This window comes from Anastrepha obliqua, chromosome 3 (genome assembly GCF_027943255.1).
Source record: "Anastrepha obliqua isolate idAnaObli1 chromosome 3, idAnaObli1_1.0, whole genome shotgun sequence".
Lineage (NCBI taxonomy): Eukaryota > Metazoa > Arthropoda > Insecta > Diptera > Tephritidae > Anastrepha > Anastrepha obliqua.
The window spans coordinates 49,930,716-49,955,751 of record NC_072894.1 but is presented as its reverse complement, the minus strand read 5'-3'; the positions used below and the strand labels follow the sequence as shown (position 1 = coordinate 49,955,751).

General features: G+C 40.7%; 1 protein-coding gene across 6 annotated transcripts; it reads right to left on the bottom strand.

Moving 5' to 3' along the window:
* Positions 1–1,629: 1,629 nt before the first annotated feature.
* Positions 1,630–24,757, bottom strand: LOC129240139 (PHD finger protein rhinoceros-like). 6 transcript variants are annotated; one of them, XM_054875683.1, is made up of 9 exons: positions 24,613–24,757; positions 23,281–23,681; positions 22,868–23,218; positions 22,009–22,801; positions 21,703–21,897; positions 21,420–21,636; positions 19,703–19,892; positions 19,038–19,594; positions 1,630–12,265 (listed from the first exon to the last, which is right to left on the bottom strand). In XM_054875683.1, exons 4-9 carry the CDS (start codon positions 22,467–22,469, stop codon positions 1,925–1,927), a joined length of 11,961 nt encoding a protein of 3,986 aa, XP_054731658.1. In that variant the 5' UTR covers positions 22,470–22,801; positions 22,868–23,218; positions 23,281–23,681; positions 24,613–24,757; the 3' UTR covers positions 1,630–1,924. The 6 variants fall into 6 exon arrangements, with proteins under 6 accessions (XP_054731658.1, XP_054731656.1, XP_054731659.1 ...); XM_054875681.1 differs by having other exon boundaries at positions 22,868–23,681; XM_054875684.1 differs by having other exon boundaries at positions 22,868–23,634.
* Positions 24,758–25,036: the final 279 nt, after the last annotated feature.

Genomic DNA, 25,036 nt, shown 5'->3' with positions numbered 1-25,036 from the left:
TTGACTACTGAAAAGATAAATTTAAGGATCTAAATACACTCGGGAAAGGCCATTTTTTCTTCCGAATGTGATAAAACAATTTTTCGAAAATATACAATGCATATAAAAAGGCAGGTGTTAGTGAGAAAGCTTCATTAGCGTATTTACAGAGGTTGTCAAAAATAAGTAAACCAGCTCATCGCTTTGGCGTTGCACTACATTGCTGCAGACATAACGGTCTGTTATAAACTATTGGTGTTGCGGATTTTTTACAAATAATAAATTCATAAACTTGTTACTTTCATTTCAAACTGTTAATGTAAACTTTTTTACGTAAAATACAAAAAATGTTTAGTACAATTAATATTTTCGATTAAAAACAAGGCAAATTATGCGCGTCTAGCCACAAAAAAACGAAAAGCTGTAATCAAACTACACGAAAAGGGTAAACTCACAGAAGTATTGCAAAATTGTTGAATAAAATACCAGCTGGCATATGCCAAGTGATAAAAAACCTTTAAAAATAATAGACGCGGGCGTAGATATTCGCAAGAGCAACTAAAAAATTACAACAGGAAAAACAGATAAAAGAATAAAAAATATTTGTGCGACAGACATTTTCTGAAGGTCGTGTGAAGTAGGAAAGCACGGTCGGTTTATACGAAAAAATTTATATATATAAATAAAATAAATCAGCAAAAGCGGATTAACTTATATGCAGATAATGTTTTAATAATTAATAGTATAACAGCTATACATAAGGCCAAAATTGCTCCGAAATACTTTGCTGAAAACAATATTAATGTTTTGGAGTGGCCCACCCAAAGCCCAGTTCTATCACGGATGGGCTTAAAACTCGTATAAGTGCAAAAGGCCCACGAAATGTGGTTGAATTGAAGAGTCTAACATTAGAGATTTAACCGGCTTCCCCAGAGATGTGTAGAAAATGTTGCATGTGCTTTCTTTACCGATGCGATTAGCAAGAATGTCACAAAATAATGGCGGCCATTGCGGCCATTAACTACTTTTTAACTCATTCAATTTTTTTCCTTATCTTTACCATTTAAATATAGGATTTTCGAAAAAAATTGTTACTCTCTAGTTTCTGAAAATGAACAACGAAACATATGGATTTGAGGTAACAAAATTCGTTTGTTTACTTATTAATGACAGCCATGTATATACACATGTATCTGGTGCTGGACTTTTAACTGAATTATTTACAACAATGTAGGACATAATATACAAGTTTTAATGTACAATGTTTTGCTTTTGGAATAACACGTCACGGAATAGTTCAATACAAAGTAAATTTTCACTCATCACAAAATAAAGCATACATGCGCATTTTCTGCATTAAATTGCTCAATAAATATAAAAATAATTTTTCTAATAAAATAATTCAACCTAAAAATATACATATTAATATTTATGGTTTTTTTTTTGTCGCATAAAGATGGGACATTATTTTTTGTAGTTTACGACAAATATCTTTTTTAAAGCATTTGAATTCTACGAAACTTCACGACTTCCATTTGCTGTTTTTGTAATACAAAATGGCTAGGCGGAGTGGTGCCTCAGTCAAGTTAAAAATATAGAATATTCAACATAATAAAAATATATTATAATTTTTAAAATCAAGTTTTTCGAATTAAATAAAACAATGCGTGTATGTGTTTTGAACAATTAATAAAATGTTGGCCTATTACACGTTTTTTCCTAAAATCATACAAAAGTGAAATTTTAATAATGTTAAAAATATAACGCTCCAACGCAAAATCTGTACGTTTCCCTACCCTTCTGGCGAGTGATCGTCTCATTGTCCCTATGTAAACGTGTTCCTTTGCACATGCGCCCACTTTTCAATCGACTACATACTATCTAATTATAACTATGGCGCCCACTAAAGCCGCTAATGACTATGTGGGGACCAATTTCGTGATTATCATCTGACTTCGCAGTCTTTGTTTAATGGAAGTAAACCACTGTTACTGTTGTTATTATTATTGTTATTGTGACTATTACTGCTACTATTGTTGTTGTTGTTATTGTTATTTGCTGTATTGTTGCCACTATTTAGGCTGCCACCACTTATGCTACTCCCGCTGGCGCTAGTACCGCTACTGCTGCTGCTAGCGCTATGACTGTGGCTGTTGCTATTGCCGCTACTGTGCTCATTGCAGTTAACCGATAGAGGTGCAATGGGCTCAAAGGCACTACCCAAATTGCCAGTTTCGCCACCAATGCCTGTGCTTACCGACATAGCCTCGACTAAGGAACTAGCTGTATTGGAATCGTGTACATCAACACCCTTGCAAGTGTCAATCACCAGTCGCGGAGACGGTGTGCTCGCCTCTTTCGGCGTAGAGGCAAGCGGATCCGTTTCCTCTTGATTACTAATACCGCCACCGGCATTAACGGCACCAAAATTATTTAGCATTGCGACTACGTTTGGAGTCGTACGCTCACCGCTTACATTGCAATTGTAATTGGCAGAATCGTCCCCAGTTAAATCCCTAATAGTTTTGGTTGGAGGCGTGGTGTGGGCTGACGAAGGAGTCGCTGTCGCTAAGGGTGTAAAATTTGTGTTGCCACCTGGAGTTGAGGCAGGTGTTGACGTTGGTGTAGAAGTGGATGTTAGAGAACGCTTCTCCTTTTTCTTTTTGTGTCCAATAACATACCCATCACCATCAGAAGCTCGGGCCAATTTCAAACGAATTGGTGCAGCGATCACTAGTGGTGTCGCCGTGGCTTCCTCAGAGGCGGGTCGCTCCGTAATCTCCGGTGCATCGGTTTTTCGTTTACCGAAGCGTATAATTAGCTTTGGCGCTTCACCTGGTGACGCACTCGCCATATTTTCAATAACTGTTGCTGTTGTTGGAGATGTTTGTTTTTCCTTATTACGCCTTTTTTCTTTCTTGTCTTTCTTCGGTTTGGAAGACTTTGGTTTTTTGGTTGGTGGCAACACCGAAGTATCTAAAACGCTATTACCGGCACCACGTCTTGTGCGTTCATCATCGTCTTCGCCAAAATCTTGCATAATTATTTTGCGATAGTTCATTGATTCACGACGATAATCTTCGAAAGTGTGCGGTGTGTAGTTTGAAGTCAGTCGTTTCTTGGGAGGGCAGGCTACCATGCGCCGCGACATATCATACTGGTAACTATTGTCGAATGTGGAATTGCCACTTATCGTTGTTGCACTCACACTTCCGTCGGCCAGGCCACGTATTTTGATCTTCAATTTTGGTGCGGGCTCATCTTCGGATCCCTCAACCGTTTTGCTTCGTCCGCGTCTCTTCCCTGCACTCGATGCTGCTCCAGTTTTCCCACCACGTTCGTCTGTGCTGCCCGATGAACAGGCACTTCGTCGACGCCCGTCATTTCCCAATGCTGCACCATTGTCGGTTAAATCACTAGCTGCATCCATTGATCGCAGTTCACGACCTGAATTTTTCTTAGACCGCTTCGAGCTCCCTGCAAGTCCCAACTCACTACCATATTCATCCAGTGTACCGCACAAGCCATCGCCTTTACGTAAGCTGTCCACAGTATTGGTCAAACCTACCTCAGTAGGCGGTAACCCTCCAGACGAATCATCCACATGAGTGTCTTTTTGTACAACATAAAGACTGAGTAACTCTTTTTTACGCATGCGTCGCGAGTTCATGCCTCCGCCCCCTACTGAGGTACCGCCCACCACATTTGCAGCGATCACTGATGTTTGCACAATTCCGGCAGCGACCTGCGTTGCGCTGGTAGTATGTACCCCTATTGAAGTGCTTGACGAGATGTAGTTATAGCTACTATCAGGGCAGGCAAGTGGCCCCTTGATCTTTAATTTAAGCTGGTTGCGCGAGTCGGAAAGCGAAGCTTTAGTGGTGAGCGTCGTGTCCGAATCAATTGAGACTTCCTCGGAAGTAGTCTCCATAGAGGTCTGCAAATCAGCCGTAATAACCAGATCCGAAATCACCGATGTTGAACAGGCATTCGAAAGGCTACCGGCAGCGCCTACTTCACTTAGCGATGTCATAGTGCTCGAATTTCCAATAAGACTTGTTGCTGTCACATTAGCATTGACACTGACATTAGCTGAAGCGGAATTATGGACACTCGAAGCTGGCGTTAATTGCTTTGTGGAGATAGTTGATCCGGTAGCACGCAAAGCTGACTGGAACTCCTTCTCATCTTCTTCGTCGAATTCAGGAAGTGTTTGCTCTGCAGCTCCAGAATCGAAATCGCTCAGCAAATTATTGTTGTACGTCTCTTGCGACGCGGATGCCTCGTAGACATTATAAGTGCGCATGTCCACCGGACCCGGCAACACTGGCTGCACAATGGAATGTAAAAGAGATTGCTGAGTATTGGAGTGGTCGCACGTAGTGGTATTGTTCACTTTAAGCGCATCCGCTAGATGCGATGTATTGCGGTTGTTACTGCCACTATTGTTGCAGTTCACCAAGCTACCAGCAGTGGCAGAATTTGCTATGCCGGCGCCAGCACCGCGCACCTTGCAACTGCCATACGCAGATGGGCTGGTATATTTTTGTGTGTCGGACGTTGTTTGGTGATGTGGATGAGACATAGTCGCTTGCTGATTACAGCGGGCGTCAAACGAACGTCGACGATCGCGCAACGACTGCAAGTTCTCGACGCCCGGTGTGGTCAGATCCTCATCGTAATTGAATTCGAAGGGTGTGCCGACCAGATTGTTCACGTAATGTGTGTTGCCATCGTGCTGCATCTGCGGCGGCAGCGGTATAACTGTGTTAGCAGCGCTACTGCCACGTCCTCTACCTCGACCACGTCCACGACCGCGCGAACCAGCACCAGTACCACGTGGTGCGCGCTGACGTGGTTTGCCCGCCAGCGTATGCGTCATTGGATCATATTTTGGTGGTGGCGGTGGCGGTTTCTGTGGAATGTTTGTAAATTCGGTAAGAGCTTGTTGCTGTTGTGGCGGCGGTTGTTGTTGTTGTTGCTGCTGCTGCTGCTGCTGCAATTGTAGCTGTTTGCTAAGCAGTTCCATTTGACGTGGCGATTTACCAGGCGATTTGTGCTGTATTTGAGGAGACTTGTGCGAGTTGCGAGGCGTTTGTTGTTGTTGCTGATTGTAGCGCGATGACGAGCGCTTAGATGGCGACTCCTTAGTGGGTGATGAATTTTGCGGCGTTTGCGATTGGTGCTGCTGCTGATTTGAAGTCTGCACGGGCATTATCATTTGATTATACAAACTGGATGCTGCACCATTATCGGGCGGCACACTCATGCCGTATTGGGCAGCTTGTGGTTGTTGCTGTGGCACAGCAGACTGTTGTGCGTGCATGGCATGCTGCTGCTGGTGCGGAGAATGGTGATCAAGCAATGATGGCCCGCCCGGTGTGCCAACTATGGCCGCAGTCAACGCTAAGTTGTGTGTTGATGACGTAAAAGCAGCGGCACCATATTGCGTTTGGGGAGCTGCACCAGATATGGTGTTATTTGAGCCCGCTGAATTGGGATCATTAGCGCGTATGCTATATATTCCCACATCGTTTGTCGGCTGCTGTTGCTGTTGCGAAGTTGCCGTTGACATGGGAATATTACCACTCATGTTCGAGGATGTAGGATACATAGCGCCGACTGCAGAATTAGGAGCAAAAGGCATTTGATTCATTACCGGCAAGGTAGTTTGAGTATTGTGGAAAAGGCTCACAGACCCGCCGTTGTATTGGTTATTACTTTGATTCGGCGTTGTTTGTTGTTGTTGTTGCTGCTGTGTTGTATGCGTGGGTGTGGTTTGCTGTTGATTATACCCCTGATTGTAATTCATTATTGAATCAATACCATTGACCAGAGGTGACTGTTGCTGCGTCGGTTGCTGCTGAGAATGGGTAAATGGCATGTCGTATGAATCAACCCTATTAAAGTAACCTTTGCTGCAGTTTTGCGCAACTGTTGGTTGTTGTATTCCTCCTCCTTGAACATTCAGTGCATTATTGACCAAATCTTTAGACTGAAGATGAGACGTTGGTTGTTGTTGTTGCATTGTGTGGCCCACTTGTTGTAAGTGTTGCTGCTGCTGTTGTTGCATTTCCATTGCACTCGTCTGATCATTCGATTCTGACACTGAGCTTGGAGATGAAGAGCGTCGTGCCGCAATCATCTCATTCTCATTCCAGAGGCGAGTGGCACGCAACGCATAGGGAGATTGCATACGGGTATTCTCATCATAGTCACAATCAACCACCAATTTATTATTGTTGCCTCCAACGCGATTAGCTGTAGTAAAATCAATATTATCTTTCGCCGCCGCGGCGTGCAAGTCTACAAAATCTGGGGCTTCGGGAACCTCATTGGCACTTCCTCCTGTAGCATTTGGCAGTTTATTAAAATTGCTTCCAGCGCTTTCCTTGTTATTTGGTTTGTTGGAGAGTTCTTTTTCCAGGAACGATGTTATCTCTGACACATCCGGCGGCTGTGGCTGTCTTTGCTCCACCTGTGCATAGTTCCCTGTTTGTTGTTGTTGCTGCTGCTGTTGTAGAGGCGAAATCGGTGCATTACAAATGTCAGCCGCAACAGTTTTTTCCATGAAGCTTACCACCGGCTCAACGTATGTTAGTCCACTGAGGTTGGTATTGCTGTTGTTACTATTTGACATGTTGGTGCTAGCGGTAACATTCATTGCGCTCATGGAACCATTGGAGTTGGGAGTAACATTAGGCGTTGTGGCTACCGAGTGAGGTGTTCGAGTGTATGCGCCAGAAGTTGTCGTTACCGTCGCAGGTGGAACACCAATAGTGCTGCTCTTTGTTATGTCACCAATATTCTGTGGCTCCTGAGGTTGCAATGGTCCACTGCTACCTTTACCACTTTCACCGACAAAGAGGATATTGTTTGCCTCAGCTGCCGCTGCCTCTGCTGCTGCGGCATTTTCTTTTTGCACGTGAATAATGTCTTCTGGATCGGCAGCATTGTGGAATGGAAACACTGAGGGTATTGCTGGAGTAGGAGGAGGCTTAAGTAAGTCGGCTTCTTTGGGTTCATCGGTACGAATACGCTTTTTGCGAAGTTTTTCAACCAGATTTCGCGTTGCAAGGAAACTATCTTCCTCGGTTAACTCTTTAGATGATGTACCCAAAAGGCTTAAACCATCTGCTGGTTCGTCTAGTACCGAATCAGCGTCCACATTCGCTGAAAATGAAGATGCTGCACTAAGCAAAGCACTTGCGAATGCATTTTGGTGTTGCTGACGTTGCTTTTGATGTACATTATCCTCCATATCGAGTATCGTGTCCACAATAGGTTGATGTCGGCTATTACTACAATTCAATTCGGTTATATTCAAAGTACCTTGGGAATTTTCGTCCATATTAGTTTGAGATTCATGCAATGAAATGCTAAGAGGTGTTGGTGGTACACTTATGCCACTTTCGTTATTTGTTTTCTGTAGCGGCGTTCCGCCAGATATGTCTACCACTAGAGCGGGAGAGGACGAAGGTGAGGCAGGAGTTTGTGGTACCGATGAAACTTTTGCAAGTTGTCCAGCTAAATCCAATTGATTTTGTTGGTCCTGCTGTGATGAGTTTATTTGCTGAGTTTGTTGTTGTTGCGTGGTTTGTTGTTGCTGCTGCTGTTTGAGTCGGTCGCTACCTGTCGAGTTTGAATTTGAGTCCAATTCAATAATCTCCGGAGGTTCGGGCGCTATAACTGCCACTGCTGGTGACGAAGATGACGCTGAGTATTTGCTAGCGTTCGCTGCCATTTTGCGTTCTTCTTCGAGCTCTCGCAACAGCTCCATCTCGTTAAGCAGATGCTGTGTGTGATGTGTATGTTCCTCTTCCGGTGACAGGGGGGGACTTCCAGGTCGCGTTCGTCGATGCCTTCGATGTACACGTCGTCGTCTTCGGCCACCAGTAACGCAATTCTGTTCATTTGAAGCATTAGAAAGCTCATCATCTGACACTGATGTTGCAGATGGGGGCGAGGCGGGCATGGGGGCTGCTGGTGGTCGCTCATCCAGGTCCTCCAGTTCACAAATCTTGCTTGATGGTAACGTGGTATGAGTAGGTGCCGTGGTTAGCTCTTCATCAATATCCATTGGTACTTCACCGCTTTCATTTTTCGTGTCAATGATAATTTTTAGAGGCTTAGGTGGAGGAATGGATGAAATATCTATGACTGGTAAAATTGGAGTAGGCGTTCTTTCTTTGGTATCTGTTTTTTCTACAACAATATTTGTTGGGAGCAGTGATACCGGCAGTGGTGCCACAGAGTCAACTGCATTGAATGTCGAACTTTTGCTTGCCTCTTGCTCTAATTTATTTAAGAGTTTATCCAAGGAACCTTGATTTTTGTTCTGATTTTTACTATTTCCCTGTTGACTTGCTGCGGTGGAGCTGTTAGAATTGCTGTTTGAAGCCTTGCGTTGCGTTATTTCCTCTGTTAAAGTTAATACGGTTTTATTCTTTTCACTGTCGCTCTCAGATATGCGATCAGAAGTTGAAGACCCTGTCTTCGGTGACTTTGATTGGACCTTTTGTTCGAATTTTTTATCTGGATCAGTCGTCGATTGCGATGAATGAGGAGGGGAGGATGGGCCTGATTTTGAACGACGCATTGCGCGTGTACGCATCGAATTGAGTTGTGTTGGTGGAGCTCTTTCATCATCATCGTCTACAACAATAGCAAAATCAGTAGCCTTAAGTGTTGCTGGCTTCTTTGCCTTATCATCTAAGGATAATTTACGCTTAGTCAATTTATGCTGTTTAATTTCTGGCGCAGACTCATCTGGTGCGACTACGTTGCCACTACTGCTGCTAGTATTACTAATATTACGTCGCAGTTGCTTTTGAGGCGTGCTCTTGGGCGACTTTGTAGCGGCAACTGCGCCTTGAGTGGTGATATTCGAGGATGAGTTCTGTCGAGTCACAGCTGGCGGTTTGTCAATCGATTTACGTGGAGAACGCTTATTAGCTGCAGATGCGCGGGTAAGACGTTCTTCTCCCTCAACAACAGCATCGCTTTCTGCATCACTCGAGTCACTACTGCTACCGCTACCGGTACTACCACCCGAAGATGATGAGCTGGTGCTACCATCTGTACCAGAACTTGAAGATTCCGACAATGCCGTTGCCACTATTGTTTTCTTCGTTGGAGTTTGTTGCTGTTGTTGTGATGTTGTTTCGACAGATGTATCCTTAGAGCGTCGTCGGCTACTTGTGGGTGTCTTAGGCGTTACAGTTTCTTTTAAAGCTATGGAAGTACTCTCACGCATGGACATGCGTCGTAAAGGCGGCATGCGTGCAATACGACTCTCGGGTGTTCTTAATTTGCTTTCCTTTTCACTGCGTTCCAAGCGATCCTTATCATCCTGCGTAGTTTCACTTACAGCAGGAGGTTTGCCACTGCTTTTAAGTTGTTCAGCTGCTTTTTTAGCAGCTTGCCTCTGGGGCACATATGCTACAAGAATATTATTCCCTTTCAGGTCATTAGCTTTCAGCGTCGTTGGCACGCCAGACTTTATAGCATCAGCCATGTTGTGATCTATGGAAATACGTTCACTTCTGTCCGCACTTGTGGGTACAGATTTGGCATTATGCTGTTCTACAGTTTTTCCGACATTCTTATCATCCCTTCGAGCTCGATTCGGAGAACAGGAGTCATTTTTAGAAACTTGTTCGCCGTCCTTCTGTGCTGATATGGCTCTAGCAATGGTTTCTGAGTCACGCGTTGTCTTCGGTGGTCGGCCGCGCTTCCCTGTTCCCCTCTCCTTCTCTTTTTCTTTTTCTTTGTTTCTTTCCTTTTCTCTTTCTTTTTCTTTTAACTCGGATTCTGTAGTCTTTATACCACCACTGCTAAGGTTTTTATCCTTTGAACGAAACTTTTCTGCTTTATCCTCATTCTTCGTGCCAATATCCTTTTGATCTCTCCTTGATCTCTCGCTTTCTTTATCTGAACGCTGATCTTTCGCCTTTTCTGCCGTATCACGCTCTGTGGGGAATAATGTACTCGCAGAACCAGCCGTTACTAACACAGAAGTCGTATAAATGCTTGTCGAACGCATATTTTCAGATGCCTTCTTTGCCGCCTGTCGCTGTGGTACGACCAACAAATCTGCCGTTAGTTTATTTTGCCGCTCAATAGCCGCTGCACTGGCCTTTTTCCCTCGACTTTGAGCTTCGGTTGTTGACTTATTTAAGCCGCTGCCACTTGACAATCTTTTATCTGACTTTCTTTCAATTGTCCTTTGTGTACTTGTCGACGACACCTTCTTTCCGCGGTTACTCAATGCTGTAGATGACTGTTGTTGTTGTTGCAATGTAAACTCCTTTAGTGCCGCCTTCGTGCGTATGGTTTGTTGATTTTGTGAGTCACTCACATTACTTTCTACAGCTCGTTCATCTTTATCGGCCTCGCCACCAGAAATACTCTCAGAATCAGAATATATTTGTTGCACGGTCGACGCCATGCGCCCCGTCAAAATCGATGATACGACAGTAGTTGATACTGCTGCACTGCTCCTTCCGTTGGCATTTCTATCGGCAGCCTTTAGTGGCAACAGCTCCTCACTTTCATCGCTGGATGTACTCTCAGAGCCCTTCTCCTGTTGCAACTGTTTGGCCATCTGTGATAGGAAGTCTCGTCCACGATTTGCTGTGGTCGTTGTAGTTGCTGTTTTTTGTGCCCCTGACACTGCTGCCGCGGCTGTACTTGTTGTGCTGAGGCTAGTAGACTTTTTCGGACTAATATTGTTTTGCTTTGTTGACTTAGATTGCTGTTGCTGTTGTTGGTGTTTGGCAGGTACTGATTGGTTATCCTGTTCGTCATCACTTGAGCTGGACAACACTGTTGTTGCTGTATCCTCGGCTCGTCCCGCTCCCGTGGCAGCGGTGATATTGCTACCACTTTTTCTTCTCTGCTTCTGCCGCAATTCCACGGATCGCGCATAAGTTTGCTTCTTCTGATTTTGATTCGAAACTGTCGCAGCGGCAGTTGTTGCGCTTGGTTTGGTAGGTGATAATTTTCGCGAAGCTGCTGCTGCCGTTGCTCTAACGGATTGCGCCTCGCTGCCTGCACTTGATGTCGATGCAGATGTGCATGAGCCAGAGTCTGATTCATCATCGGAACCAGAACTGCCCGAATCGGTTGACGTTCCTTCTTCCTCCGATGACGAGTCATCATCACCGGAGGATGAACTCCCTGACGAATTGTTATTAGTCGTATGGCTACTACCATCGGAGTTATTTGCCAATATTTTAGCTGTGATTTTTCTTGCACCAACATTGCCACTTTTTGAACCACGAGAACGTGGGTCCGCTGTCGTCGATCTGATATTCGTCGCCGAATGGCCGAGTGTATTTGTTTTGGCAACTGAAGCACGACCTTTCTCCGACACCGCTGTGATCGTCGCAGGTCCAATTGCCGTTCCACCACCACCATGATCGCCGGTTGAGATGCGGCGACTAGAATTTACCTGCTTTTCATTACCCACTATTGTTGCTGATGTCGGCACTCCCACACTGCTCGCTTGTGTCATTGCTATTGCACCATTGTTTACTTTCTTATTTGGCGAAAGCTTATTACTATTTGCACGACTGCTACCTGCCGAAGTAGGTGCAAACGTCGAGTTTGAATTCGCGGTTGCGTTGCTTGCCCCTGTCGTCGCTGAACTTTGTGTCGTTTTCCGTTTTGTCGGTGATGTAGATGTGCGCGCACCGGCCCCTCTGCCGGTTCCCTTACTTCCTTTCACACTACCTATAAGCTTCTCTAAAATGAAGTTAATATTTTGATACTGTGCTGGAATACTTTCACCGCTATTCGATGAATAAAACCTATCGTACAGCGTTGGACCATCATTAGCATAAATTACGGCGTTTTTGAAGCTATCATCAATATTAGCATCAATCGCCGCACTGGGCACATTGGAAACACCACTACCACCTTCCCGCAAATTCTCATCGCTAAGCACTGAAATTTGCTTATAAAACACCTGCTCTCGCAGCTTAAAGAGTGATCGTGAAAGTTTTTCACGCCTACTAACCATATAGCAAAGATTTCTTACACGCTCCAAGTCCTGACGTAAGTGCACGACCAACTTGTGATTTTCGAGATCCTGTTGCTCCTGCTTACGGGCTATCATCTCTACGTCTTCAGATTTGGGTGGGATCAGAGCACGATTATGACGGGATTTGCGTTTAAGCTTCCAGTAATTGTAAATTGATTCGATGGCATCATCATCCACATCGAATAAATGGCAACTGATGTCCTTAATGTTGACATGCTTATCGAACTCCGCCTCAACTTCCTGTGAATATGAAATTGTAGATAAATTGAAATTATATTATTGAACAATATAAAATAAAATAGAATTAATTCGAGGCATTTGCCAATAAAGTGTTGGTTAAAAATATTCTTCCAGATAACCTTTGACATTTACACCCGTGTATGCAACAACAAGCATACTACACAAGCGAACAGCATTATCCTAATTTTAGTGACTCCATAGTAACTATATAATAATTATTATTATGGATATATTATTAATTATGGATGTAATATTGTGGTAAAGTTAATAATATTATATAACAAAATGTTTTTATTAAAGCAAAGTGCAGAAAAAAATACCGAACAATAATTATTTGTGATATATTGATTTTTTTCCAGATAATTGGTATTAAAATCCTTAGCAAGCTTAATCATGGAGCGATACTCAGTTGAACAACGCGTAAAAATGATCCAAACGTTAAATGGTCGATCTGAAAAAAGGGACGAGGCAAATTTTCAATTGAACGGAGACGTGGACAAGTACAATTGTCGTTGTTACGGTACTGAAAATTCACATACACCAACAACGAGACTGTTAAGGCTGGCGGAGTCATAGGAATGTACTTCCTCGAAAATAGTATCGTTAACGCTGTTACGATAAACGGTGGACGTTATCGTGACATGATAACAAATTTTGTATGGCTTGAATTAGATATGGACTTAGGCAATATTCAATATGCAATTCAACAGGACAGCGCCAGCGCTTTAAACATTGGGTTCTATTACTAACGAAGTTCCCAGGACGATATATCTCATAAAACTACTAGGTCAAATAGCTGCAAAAACATTGCAATTTGAACCATGACAACCCGAACTATAAATAGGTACGCTGCTTTTATTCTTGCTCGGAAAAATTTAAAGCTATTATTGAAATTTTTCCTTTTACAAATGGCATAACTGCTTCATTGTGTAATTCAGCGTGCCACTAAAATAGGTACTTTGCGGATAACTCTTGCATTTTAACTAATTAAGTGAAAAATATTAAATGTAACGTAAGTAGTGAATTAGACACTTCATTTAATAACTAATAATGAATATGAACCTCTTTGGAAGATAGGTTGTGCGAAGCATTGCACAGTTGATGAGCGGAGACTTGTTGTTAATCTTCGAAAACAAAACAAAAGTACAAATTTATCGCTGACCCACTTGGACGATCCAAACATTTTGTTGTACATGCCCTTAAGCCCAAAAAAACCACAGAACGACGTGGTGGCAAAAAGAAAACGACTTACAATACTAATAATTTAATTGTGACTCTAGCCAAGAGAGATCCTGTTAAGTCATCAAAGGCCATTACAGTTGAAATCAATAACGTAGTATCAGCGAAAAATGTACGGCGTCGATTGTACAACATAAACCTACCAGGTAGAGTAGCTCGTAAAGAAACAATCAAATTTAAGGAAGAGGAAAAGTTTTGCGCAAAAACACAAGTCGTAATGTGGACCAGACGGTGTGAAAAAATTGTATAAATATAGATAAATTTATTTGTAAATGATGCTGGGCGAAATACAAGACGTCCTAAAGGACAAGAGTTCTCACCGCGATTCCCAAAACGAAAAGTCAATCGCGGTTGCAGCAACATAATGATTCGCTGATGCTTCTCTTGGCATGGAGTATTCATCTCATAACAAATAAAATGAACAAATTTATTTACGAGGGCACGCTTCAAGAAATGACGCTACCTTCTGCTCAGGCAAATATGCCATTTCGGTGGCTCAAAACACTCCTCGATGTTAGTACGTGAATGGTTTTTACAATAAACTTTATCTTTAAACGCGTTTCCCCGAAAATCGTGTTTTTTAAGCATTTTGGTCACACTTTTCATAGTAGTTATACTCCGATTTCAATGGTTTTGGTCTTAAAAGGTTCGGAAAACTTACCGCTAAGTTTCCCCGTGTACGATTTTTGAAATTTTTTTTCATTCCATTTTTATAACCTTTTAAAGTTCAAAAAATGAGCAAAAAAAATTTTTTTGCAAATTGTTGCATGACTTTTGAAAAAAATTAAAAAAAAAAAATCTGTCACGGGAAAACTTAACCAGGGCAACTCTGAAGACAACGCATATCTAATTTTTGCTTTCTGATTACCCAGGTGGAAAAACCGTGACCAAAATGGAGACCTGTTTCGTTTGGAGGTGGACGTCTTCAGCGCCATTTCAAGGTCGCGGGTGTTAATTTTTTTCAAAGTCAAAACCATTTTTTAAAAGCCAAGACACGTACCTTTAAAATAAAAAAAAAATGTTTTTTAAATATTCACAGGATTTGTCACAATCAATCCCCAAAAAAACCCTTCATTTCAGGGCCTCGAGACCAGAAGACCCCCTTTTTTTTAATGTTGCCATATGGCAACAAATTTCTCGTAAGGTGTTAACTTGCATTAGATTGAAGAAGAAGTTTATTTGCGATTGAAACCAATACAAAACATTTGTTGCCATATGGCAACATTTGTATATTATATTATTTATATTTATATAAATCTGTCAATATTAAATTTTATATAAATTTATTAGTTAAAAATGTTTTCTATCGAATTCAGTATCGGCAATCGGTGCAAGTCCAAGCTCGTTGCTTCGTTACTTAACAGTTGTTCGTCATTTTATTTTTGTAAATCCAACAACAACGCAAATTCACTCAAGTATCATCTGATATTATCTGGTATTATAATAAGGCAATGAAAGTGTGCTTTGAAAATTCAATTGAATACACAGCATATTTTTATGCAAAAATTATAAATGAAAGCATGGAAGTCGGCATTGCGACAATAATAACAATCGAAAGCGTGAAAAACTCACATAAACCAGATTAATTTCGACCTATAAATACAGTTCCATACGACGAAAAAATAATGGAAACGATTATAAAAACCAAGTTAGTAAAATACCACCACTAACAAAAACCCACTTAACAAATAAGGAGTAATCGCAATTCAGAAAACAACACTGTTGTTGGTGCTGTAGCAGCTTAAAAATTCCCCATACATGTTTGGGGAATACTGCTGTAGTGACAGTCCTTACATACAGGGTTTGATTAAACCTTTTGGCTTATACAACTAATATTCTTCAAAATAGGACCCTTGAGCGTCAATACATCGCTGGTAGCGGTCCTTCCACTGCAGGGAACATTTTTTAAACTCATCCGCCGGAATCGCGTTCAATTTGGCTGTCACAGTTTTTTGGATCGCCTCGATGGAGTCGAAACGCCTCCCCTTCAGCTTTCTTTTCAGGCGCGGGAACAAGAAGAAGTCCGGAGGGGACAGGTCTGGGCTGTAGGGAGGGTGGGGAAGCACCGGAACCCCCATCTTGGCCAATGCAGAGGTGCAGAAGGTGGTGTGCGCCGGCGCATTGTCGTGATGAAAGGTCCAATTATTGACGAGGTCGGGCCGAACCCGGGCGACGCGGATATAAACCCGGGTCGGTAACATAGAACCGACTGTCGTGGAAACGTGGGAACACACGGCTCTTGTGACACTGTTTTGAATATGGTGAGGAAAAGAAGAGCTGAATGGTTACAAGTTTTCTAGAACTAAAAAGAGCTTTCGAAACCGTGAACCACGAAATGTTTATACAAAAAATTAATACTACATACAAAATAAATACTACAAACCTAACTAAAGTGGTTTCAAAGTTACTTAATAGATAGAAAATGCAAAGCTATAATATTTTTTTTCATATCTAACGAAGCTCCAGTCGCATTGCCGCAAGGTTCTATATTAACTCCTATACCATTCCTTATGTACATAACGTCAACGCAAAAAAGGTTTTAAAATAAAATTGTTTCCGGATAATGCAGATATCAAGATAATTTTACATCTGCACTGACAAAAATGCAAACCGATTGATAGCCCAGGTAAATGGCCATGTGGAAGTAGGCCTAAGCTTAACATAAATAAAACAAAATAAATGAGTATTTGTCATGTATTTCTTTGTTACAAAGCCGAACTTATCGTTGTGTAAAATGAAACAGTTTTAAGAAAAAGTTGGGTATATTTCAAGCAGAAATCTTTGCTGTAGGTAAGGCTGCGGAAATAGCATTCGCAAAGACATCAAGCAACTCCAAAATAAATATATACGATGACAGCCAAGCTGCGATAAAAGCAATACTCATATGAAATTTCATCTAAATATGTTCTAAAAAGCAGGGAAGCCATATAGAGATTAGCTGCAGACAGACGGTTGCATATCTATTGGGTACACGGACATAAGGCCATTGCAGGAAACGAAATTGTAGATGAGATTGCCAAAAGCGCTGTTTACAGACAATTCAAACAAGAAAACGACATACTGAAACCTTTAAATACGGTATACAAAGACATGGCTGCGGACATGAAAATACGGATAGATAGGAGGTGGAATAATCTAGCCACTTGCAAAACCGCGAAAATCATGTGTACACAGAGTGCAGATAAATACGTCCGATTCGTACTAGCTCTGCCTGGAAAAGAAAGCAGAACTATCGTAGGTATGCTGACAGGCTAGCAATTGGCTAGCGGCGCACGCATGCAAGATCGGAATTACAAACAACGACAGCTGCAGATTTTGCAATGAACTTAAAAAGAGGGAAACGCTAGAACACCTTCTATGTTTTTTCCATGCATTAGCTAGAACCAAATTAAAATGGGAGCTTTACAATATGAGAAGTTAGAATACCTCTCGGGGATAGAGCGCCAAAGTTTACTTAGATTCGCAAAAGACGCAGACGTATTACAAGATGTCTGCTACAAAGAAACGCAGAAGATCTAAAATTCCGTACCACATTGAAAAAATCGCTGCTCTCATTACAATGAAAATACTTTCATGAGCTAAGGCAAATTCATAACGGAATTGGGCATACATAATATTATATTTGCGGTTGAATCGTCCTATTAGGCGAATAGTTCCATATGTCGATCGTGGTGTACTGCTGATAATTGTTAACTTCAACGAGCTGTTAAGCATCCAGTTAAGGTTCACGTTTGGGGCTGCTTTTCCGGAAAAGTATTTGGCCGTTTATTTTCGTTTACCGATATCTTGAATGCAGTTTTGGTGAAAAAAATTTACTAAAACGCATTATTACTATCAGCTGCGAAGATGTTTGAAGTACTAATCAACCTTAGATTTTACAAGAAGACAACGACCCCAAGCGTCGAAGCCGAGGGTGCGTATAGTTGAAACATGAAAATGGGATTGAAATATTAGATTGGCCTTCACAGTCCCCTGAAGCCAACCCTATTGAAAATTTTTGGCATCAGTGAAGTTAAGCAGAAACTCAAAGGAAACAAATGGATAGTCAAACAACTTGCGCAGAAATTAGCTGAAAGTATGTCTCGAAGATTTTATTGAATATATTGACTATAGCAAATATCTTAAGCCCATACAATGCAGTTTAGTAGAATCGAATTAGTAAAATGGTTTAAGTTATGGCGGTCGCGCTTCTATTAGACAGACTGTATGTATAAATACAACGTACAATTTTAACGCACGAAGATAATAATGATTTTAAGGCAACCCGATCGTTTTTTATAAAGATTTTAAATACAGGTCAAATGAAATAAGAACTTGTGAAAAAATAGGTGTAGAACAGACTTTATGAATAATGTAAAACTGTAGTTATAAGTACTATATATATATATATATTTGGCGCGTACACCCCTTGTTTGATCGAGCTCCTCCTCCTATTTGGTGGCGTGCGTCTTGATGTTGTTCCACAAATGGAGGGGCCTACAGTTTCAAGCCGACTCCGAACGGCAGATATTTTTATGAGGAGCTTTTTCATGGCAGAAATATCCTCGGAAGTTTGCCATTGCCTACCGAGGGGCGACCGCTATTAGAAAAATGTTTGTATTAATTTTGGTTTCACCGAGATTCGAACCAACGTTCTCTCTGTGAATTCCGAATGGTAATCACGCACCAACCCATTCGGCTACGACGGCCACCAAGCAAGCATACAAAAGTCAAAGTATGACGTCATCGTAACAAAAAACTGGTAAGAAAATTCACTAGAAAGACGGTGAAGTTCGTGCTTTGGTATGGGGTTGTCGATGCAAGCAAGCCAGCTGTCCAAATAAAAGGCAACTTGAAGGCCTCTTCTACCGAAATTTGAAATCATGTCATATCTGGAAAGCTTGCCGTTATCAATCTGTTCGAAAGCCGAATTTCAACTAGATAATACACCATGCTACAAAGCCAAATCGTAAAGCAATGGATTGGATTTCGGGCGATACCCTTTCGATTAGCCTGCACAGAGCCGGGAACTTAACCAATATAACGGCAATTAAGAGAAGAGTTATGGCACTGAAACCAATGGGTCCAGAATAGAGCAGGAATGGAAGAAAATACCAAAGGTCATGTGCGGAAATCTGATATCCTCAATGAAAAGGGGTATTCTACAAAATTCCATAAGCTTTTAAAATTTTTGAAGTTGCGGACGCTAAATAGAACAATATCTTCGAAGCGAGGATAAAATGCATTTCAATCCGCACACTGCGTTATTGATCATTTACCATACCACCGACAATCATCGGATCGAGCACAACTCCCACCGCAACACTCTGCCGATTACCATAATAAGAGTGAATTTCTAATTACCAAGTTATTTTTTGCTTGTTTGAGATAATTTCTTATTTTTCAATTCTGACTATTAATTAGTTACAATTTACATCTATTCTCCTTAAAAAATCGGTCACTTCCCTCCTTAGTGGCTTCACAATTATACAATTTTATAAACAAAACCAGATAAATATTGATTCAAATAGCTCGGAGCGGCAGCGGCACTTACCTGCAAACGTTGAGCCCGCGCTTGATTACGCTCCTCCGAAGTCATATCTGATTTACGACTCTTTCGTCGCCGACAATCGTCCTCCTCATTAGCTGCACCATGTGTACTGTTAAGTTTATTTGTGCTGCTGGCATGCGTTCCGCTGCCCTCTTTTTTGCCCTTACTAACGCTGTGCTTTTGACAATAGGAACGCAGTTTAACACCATCCTCCGCGTTACCCTCCTCAATAATTGCACGCATCTCAAGGCCATGCTGAAATGCGCAAGTCACGTGGTAGGCGGTCTTACAGGTTTTCACTGAACACTGTATGCATGCACCAACGCGTGCTCGACACAGTATGCAAACAAGGGCCCAACGACTCGATGGAATGCTCGAAATCTTGGTAATGGGTTCCATGCGATCAACACAACCAATGCTTACTTCAGGTATCCATAGTGCACAGGAAACATGCGCCCAATGTTTGCCTGATTTTGTTGATTTCATTGCGCCTCCCTTATTCGGACAAAGCACGCAATCCGGTTTAATACCCATCGAACACGTCCGACAAAGCCATTGTCCTATTAGAAGTTAAGTACGAAAATAATTAGCATTTCATTAATTTACATGCCACAGAATTAAGCAAACGAAATTATAATGAAGATTATTTAAGACGATAGATTACAAACCTGATGGAATCGCTGTAATACCATAACATGCCTGATGTACGCAAATATTGCAATTATCACAGAATACCATTTCGTTTGCTTCCTCAGAATCGGGAGATCGGCACACGTCGCATATGACATTTTCATCATACTCAATACCAAGACCTTCCTCATTTTTCAGGATTACCTGTATTTGCTCCCAACATCGGATCTACATATTTAAAACCATACACATTTAGATATACATATGTACATATTTTGATAGTCTACATTGTTAACCGCACTACCTACTTAATTCTGCTTTGTCTTATGTTTTTTTGTTTTTTTTGCTAAATATTTCCATCTCAAAGTTCGTGACTTTTTTTCGGATTTCTATTGTTTATGGTTTCGTTTTATTCTCAATAAATTAACCTTTCAAAATTATAAAATTAATAATCCTACCCTTCTGCCCTAATTATGGCACCTCGATTTATTATGAAAATTCGCGCGAAAAATGTGTAAACGTTTTTTCACAAATCTTTCGTATTCAATACCACTTTTTGCTTTAATTAGCATGTCTAACAAGTAAGGAAATGAAAAATTCGTTCCGGACCCAGGCTTATATAACCGCGAACATTTTTAATTTGGGTTATTTGTTAATTTTCAAGTTATAGCTTGTAACAACAGACGGACGGACAGACGCAGATAAAATAAAAATAACTGAGATGGGAAGCAACATGTGAACTAAGTTTTATTAAGTAGTTATCGGGGTACACGTATTTAGCTATAAGTGGGTTTTTTTCAAAATTTGTCTTGTGTCATATTCTGTATCAAATATTTCCTTTGGTTCATATTCTGTACCAAATATGAGTAGTTTTCGTTTATTGTTTTTGTTTGTTTGCAAAAATTGCCGTTATATGGGAAGTTGGAGTGGGTATCGATCAATTTCGGTTAACATCAGGTGACATTTGAATGGGGCGATTTACACTTGAACGTTGGGAAAAATTATTTACTTGAAAAATGTTGATTCACCTGCCGAAACTGCATGAAAATTACGTTCTGAATTCGATATAATTTGTGAAACGCGTGCATGAAACGGGGGTCAAAAAAGTGGTATTCATAAATATTAGTAAACTACTGACACGCCGGGACATACAAATTAATTAAAGACACGATATTTAAAATGCTACGTTGATGGACACTTTTAAATGGATAAGAAGCCTGGACCTTAAAAACTACAAGCATTCACCGACTAGAAGCTTTTTACGATGATCCGCAAGGATTGCACTTTTCAATAAAATAGGCCACATTGAAAAAAATCAGTAGTTTCTTATTTAAAGCTATTTCAAGTTTCGAAAGTTAGAAGGCCCGTCCTATGTTTGTATCTATCTCGATTATTTTATGCTGTTACGTACACCCGTTATGTAAACAAAATTATAATACCCGTATGCACAAGTAAATGTGTCTAAAAATTGTAATAAAATAAGAAACTAAGCCTGAATTTAATTTTTGCGATTGCAGGTTTGGTTGTCTCTTCAGTAAAAGCCACAAGCAAAATATATGTAAACTTAGAGTAAATTTTCATCTCATATTCCCAAAAATAAATTAAAAGGCGGTCTGAATTAAAAAAAAGATATACATATATTTTCTCTTTAATGAACCGTGTCCTAATTTGGGAAGAAATGTAGGATTCGTGTGTGTTTTGAAAGTGGTAGTACGGTAAATTATATTTACAAATGTAAAAGAATCAAATACACACCTCTAATTCTTCGATAACGCGCTCAAATTGCGTCTCCGTAATAGAATAGGCACCGTACTGTGCACGATCAGAGTTGAGTAATTGCAGCCAAGCTTCATCGACTGGATCAATGTCATAGGCACATGTATTCTCTGCTTGCGCAACCACATTTGTCAGACAATGTAACTCACTCGAGTAGGTATCGTCTTTGGTTATGCGCAGGAAGCGATTTTTGGGACTATAAATATATCATAAATATTTTATTTTTAGAAGTGCATATGATTTAAATTTAATTTCATCTTACAGTTTGAAGTCATGCGCAGGCGGCACTATTGGTTCTGGCAGCACGTAAACAGTTGGCTCTGGCAAAGAGTCGGGATTTACAGGCACCTGCACACCTTTTTCCCACTCTTGCTTCCATTGATCATTCACTACAAGATACTCGAAATTAGCCAAAGGCTCTGAATCCGGCAATTTCATTGCGCTTATGAGATCCTTGCTGCAGGTAAAAAATTATATGTGTATTATGTTGAAAATATTTGAAATTCTTTTTTATTACATGCACAACTGTAATTAGATAAAATTAAGTTGATCTTTATTTCATACATACCGATAGAGTTCAGCCGGCGCCTCTGTTGAACTTCGATTGTAAATACTTGAAATTTTAATATCAGCCACGGAGCGCGGTTGCCATGCTGCCGCTGAGGAAGAGGATCCCTGGCTGGCAGCTACTTTAGCGCTTGTGGAAGCTAATGCAGACATTTCGTCGGGTACCAAAGCTACCACACTGTTTTGCTCATTTTCGGCATTACTATTGCTTATAGAAGACACGGTATAAGGCAGGTTTGATGGTACACCACCTGCTATGCTTCCACTATGGCTGCCACCGTTTGCGCCGCCACTGTTGCCATTAAGTCCGTTTCCAACTCCGCCGCCGCCACTGCCACTACCATTACTTCCACCACCTCCATTAGGCGGCCGACCTTTACGCCGTTTTGTTGGCGGAGGTTGTGGTTCAACGTCGAGTCGTTGATGATGTTGATGATTACCGCGTTTACCTCTTTGTGACATATTTCATTGGTAACAGTTAATTTCTATTCGCTCAAGTGACCTTAAGAAAAAACAAATTACCCTACGTTTTACGTATTTTAGGAGAATAATTCTTTTTGCCACTTTTCACACCCGCTTATTTGCCGTATTTAAGCAAAACATTAAATAATTTGGTTGTGATTTTCTATTTGGTTAAGTGACTTTTAGTAAATGGTGCAGTTTTTATTTGAATTCTGATTGTTTTATGCACTAAAGTGTATTTGCTGACTTTTTAATTATGATTGGATAAGCACTATTATACCTTTGAATGTGTTCTCTTTTGCACTATTATATTATTTTATTTAGAATCAGACCTGAAATTAAGAATTTTAATTGCTTTAAATTGAAATTTTGGCATTGGTATCAACAAGTGTACTCACTACATGCTTAAATCCTTAAAAGGCTAACCAAAAGCTGCCTTTGGAGTGGCTTTAGTTTCTGCTGATAATGAGGATATGGTAGTAATTGTGCTAACCCCACACTCGACCACACTTTTATTGCAAGGGGCCGTGACAATATTTTAGCGTTGGGATTCGGAATTTTAGCCACTTTACGTATGCACGTACGATGCTGGCGGGCCGTTAATTCTCGTACACGTCGTCGCAAGCGTCGGGAAAACATGGAGCGAGACGCTGCTTGTCCGTACCCGTATCGCGCCACTTTGCTGAATTTGAGACACTGCACCGACAAAGCTGGAGATGTGTATTTCACACGCCCCGCCCACTTGAATTCTACAAGAATGGCGTTAGTATTTACAAAGGTACTGCAAGATAATAGTGTTGTTGACTAATACCACATAAATGGTGCGTTGATATATTCTGTAGCAATGATGACAATTTTAGGACATTCAAAAGCATCCGCCTTTTGGTCGATACGTTACTAGTAATAAGTGTCCAGTTTAACTGCTTATTACTTCTAATGGTAATTAGTTTATATTATTTTTGACGCAATTATTCCCATTCGCATTTTCGATTCATCGCCTTCCTTTAAAATAGTTTCCGCCTTTATTGTGCATCAGCTTTCGCAGTGTGTATTTTGTGTATGTCTTCTTTGTTTTTTAGGTTTCCTTGCACTTTGGAAAATACCTTATAGATTTATTCTTTTTCAAACGTCTGGTATTCTTAGTTTCCCTCTAATGGGATATTTCCTAATAAAATGTCTTCAAGTTCTATTTTTCAAACTTCCCTCATATTTCTTATTTAGAAGAAGTAAAATATATAAAAACTTAATTTTTTTAATAAATCTCTGCGCTTTTAATTTTGTCTTGCACTACGTTTCTGCTCTTTGCTGTTCATCTCTTCGAATGACTTTTACCTCTTTCTCACTCTCACAAACTCACTCTCTCATTCTTGCTTACGGCGCAAATAAATGGTTCACCGTTCAATTTCCACTTTACGCACTCTACTTTGGAAGCGCAGCGCACAAGGATTACAAGGAAAAACTCAAAAGGAGAATCACAATGAGGCGGATCACACAGCCGCCTAATGTGATCCTCCCTTTTACCATTTATTGCCATATTTTAATCAAAAATTCTGTTAAATTAATTACATGCAAATAAACTAATAGTTTACACTGTTTTTGTTTTTTCTCCACATATTCGTTTAACCGTGCCTTTCTCCAATTCGCCGGGAAATCCAGCGGAATATACTTTAACGCCAACAGATGGCAGCAGTATCACAAGGCGAATTTCTCGCAATTGCAAAACTAAATACACTGCAAAACCACATTTAGCGCACTAGTTGTCGCCCACGAACCATTCATATACACGTGTGAGTGAATGGGATAGCCGATATGCAACTATATCTTTTGGTAAAATTAAATGGTAAATTTTTGCTCGTATCGAGTACATGCAATATATCCACGACATGAAAATTATTTTATACGGAATCTTGCACCCACTATTAAATTAGAGCATCAAATTCCACTTTTTTGCTACACAAACTAATTTCAGCTAATAAGAAGCCATTTTTCCAACTTAGTTAGCACAATACATTTTCTATGTTGGTGCCGTTTCCTACTTGTTCCTTTTTTGCGAATAGCTGTCTTCGAAAGCTAAGAAAATTAACTTTTGCCGCCGCAATTTATCGTCGAACTCATTTTCGTTCACTATACACACAATTATTACCATTTTGTAGTGCGCAATGCGCATCTTTACTTTAGTTTTTATATTTCGCGATACCTTCGATCAATTCGCACCGTAGAAATTGCTTTTCTTCAATTTCTTTTATATTTACAAGACGTCGTCGCCATTATTAATTTTTCGACACTCCATTTTTACTTCGCCTTAGCCACTTCTTCGCTGCATTTGTCATTGCTTTTGGCAGCCGCTAGATGGCTAATCCCAACTACTTAAATTTAACCCTATTGTGAATGGAATCAGTGCTGTGATTATTATCTTGTCTTATTATCAGAAACTACTCATAATGCTAATGCATTACAAAATAATTCAATGCCAATAATGTCAATCAACGAATTCAATGTCATCCGAATTCCATGGTTTGGAAGCTTTCTGTGGCTTCATTAAAGTACACCCCAGAAGGTCATTAAAA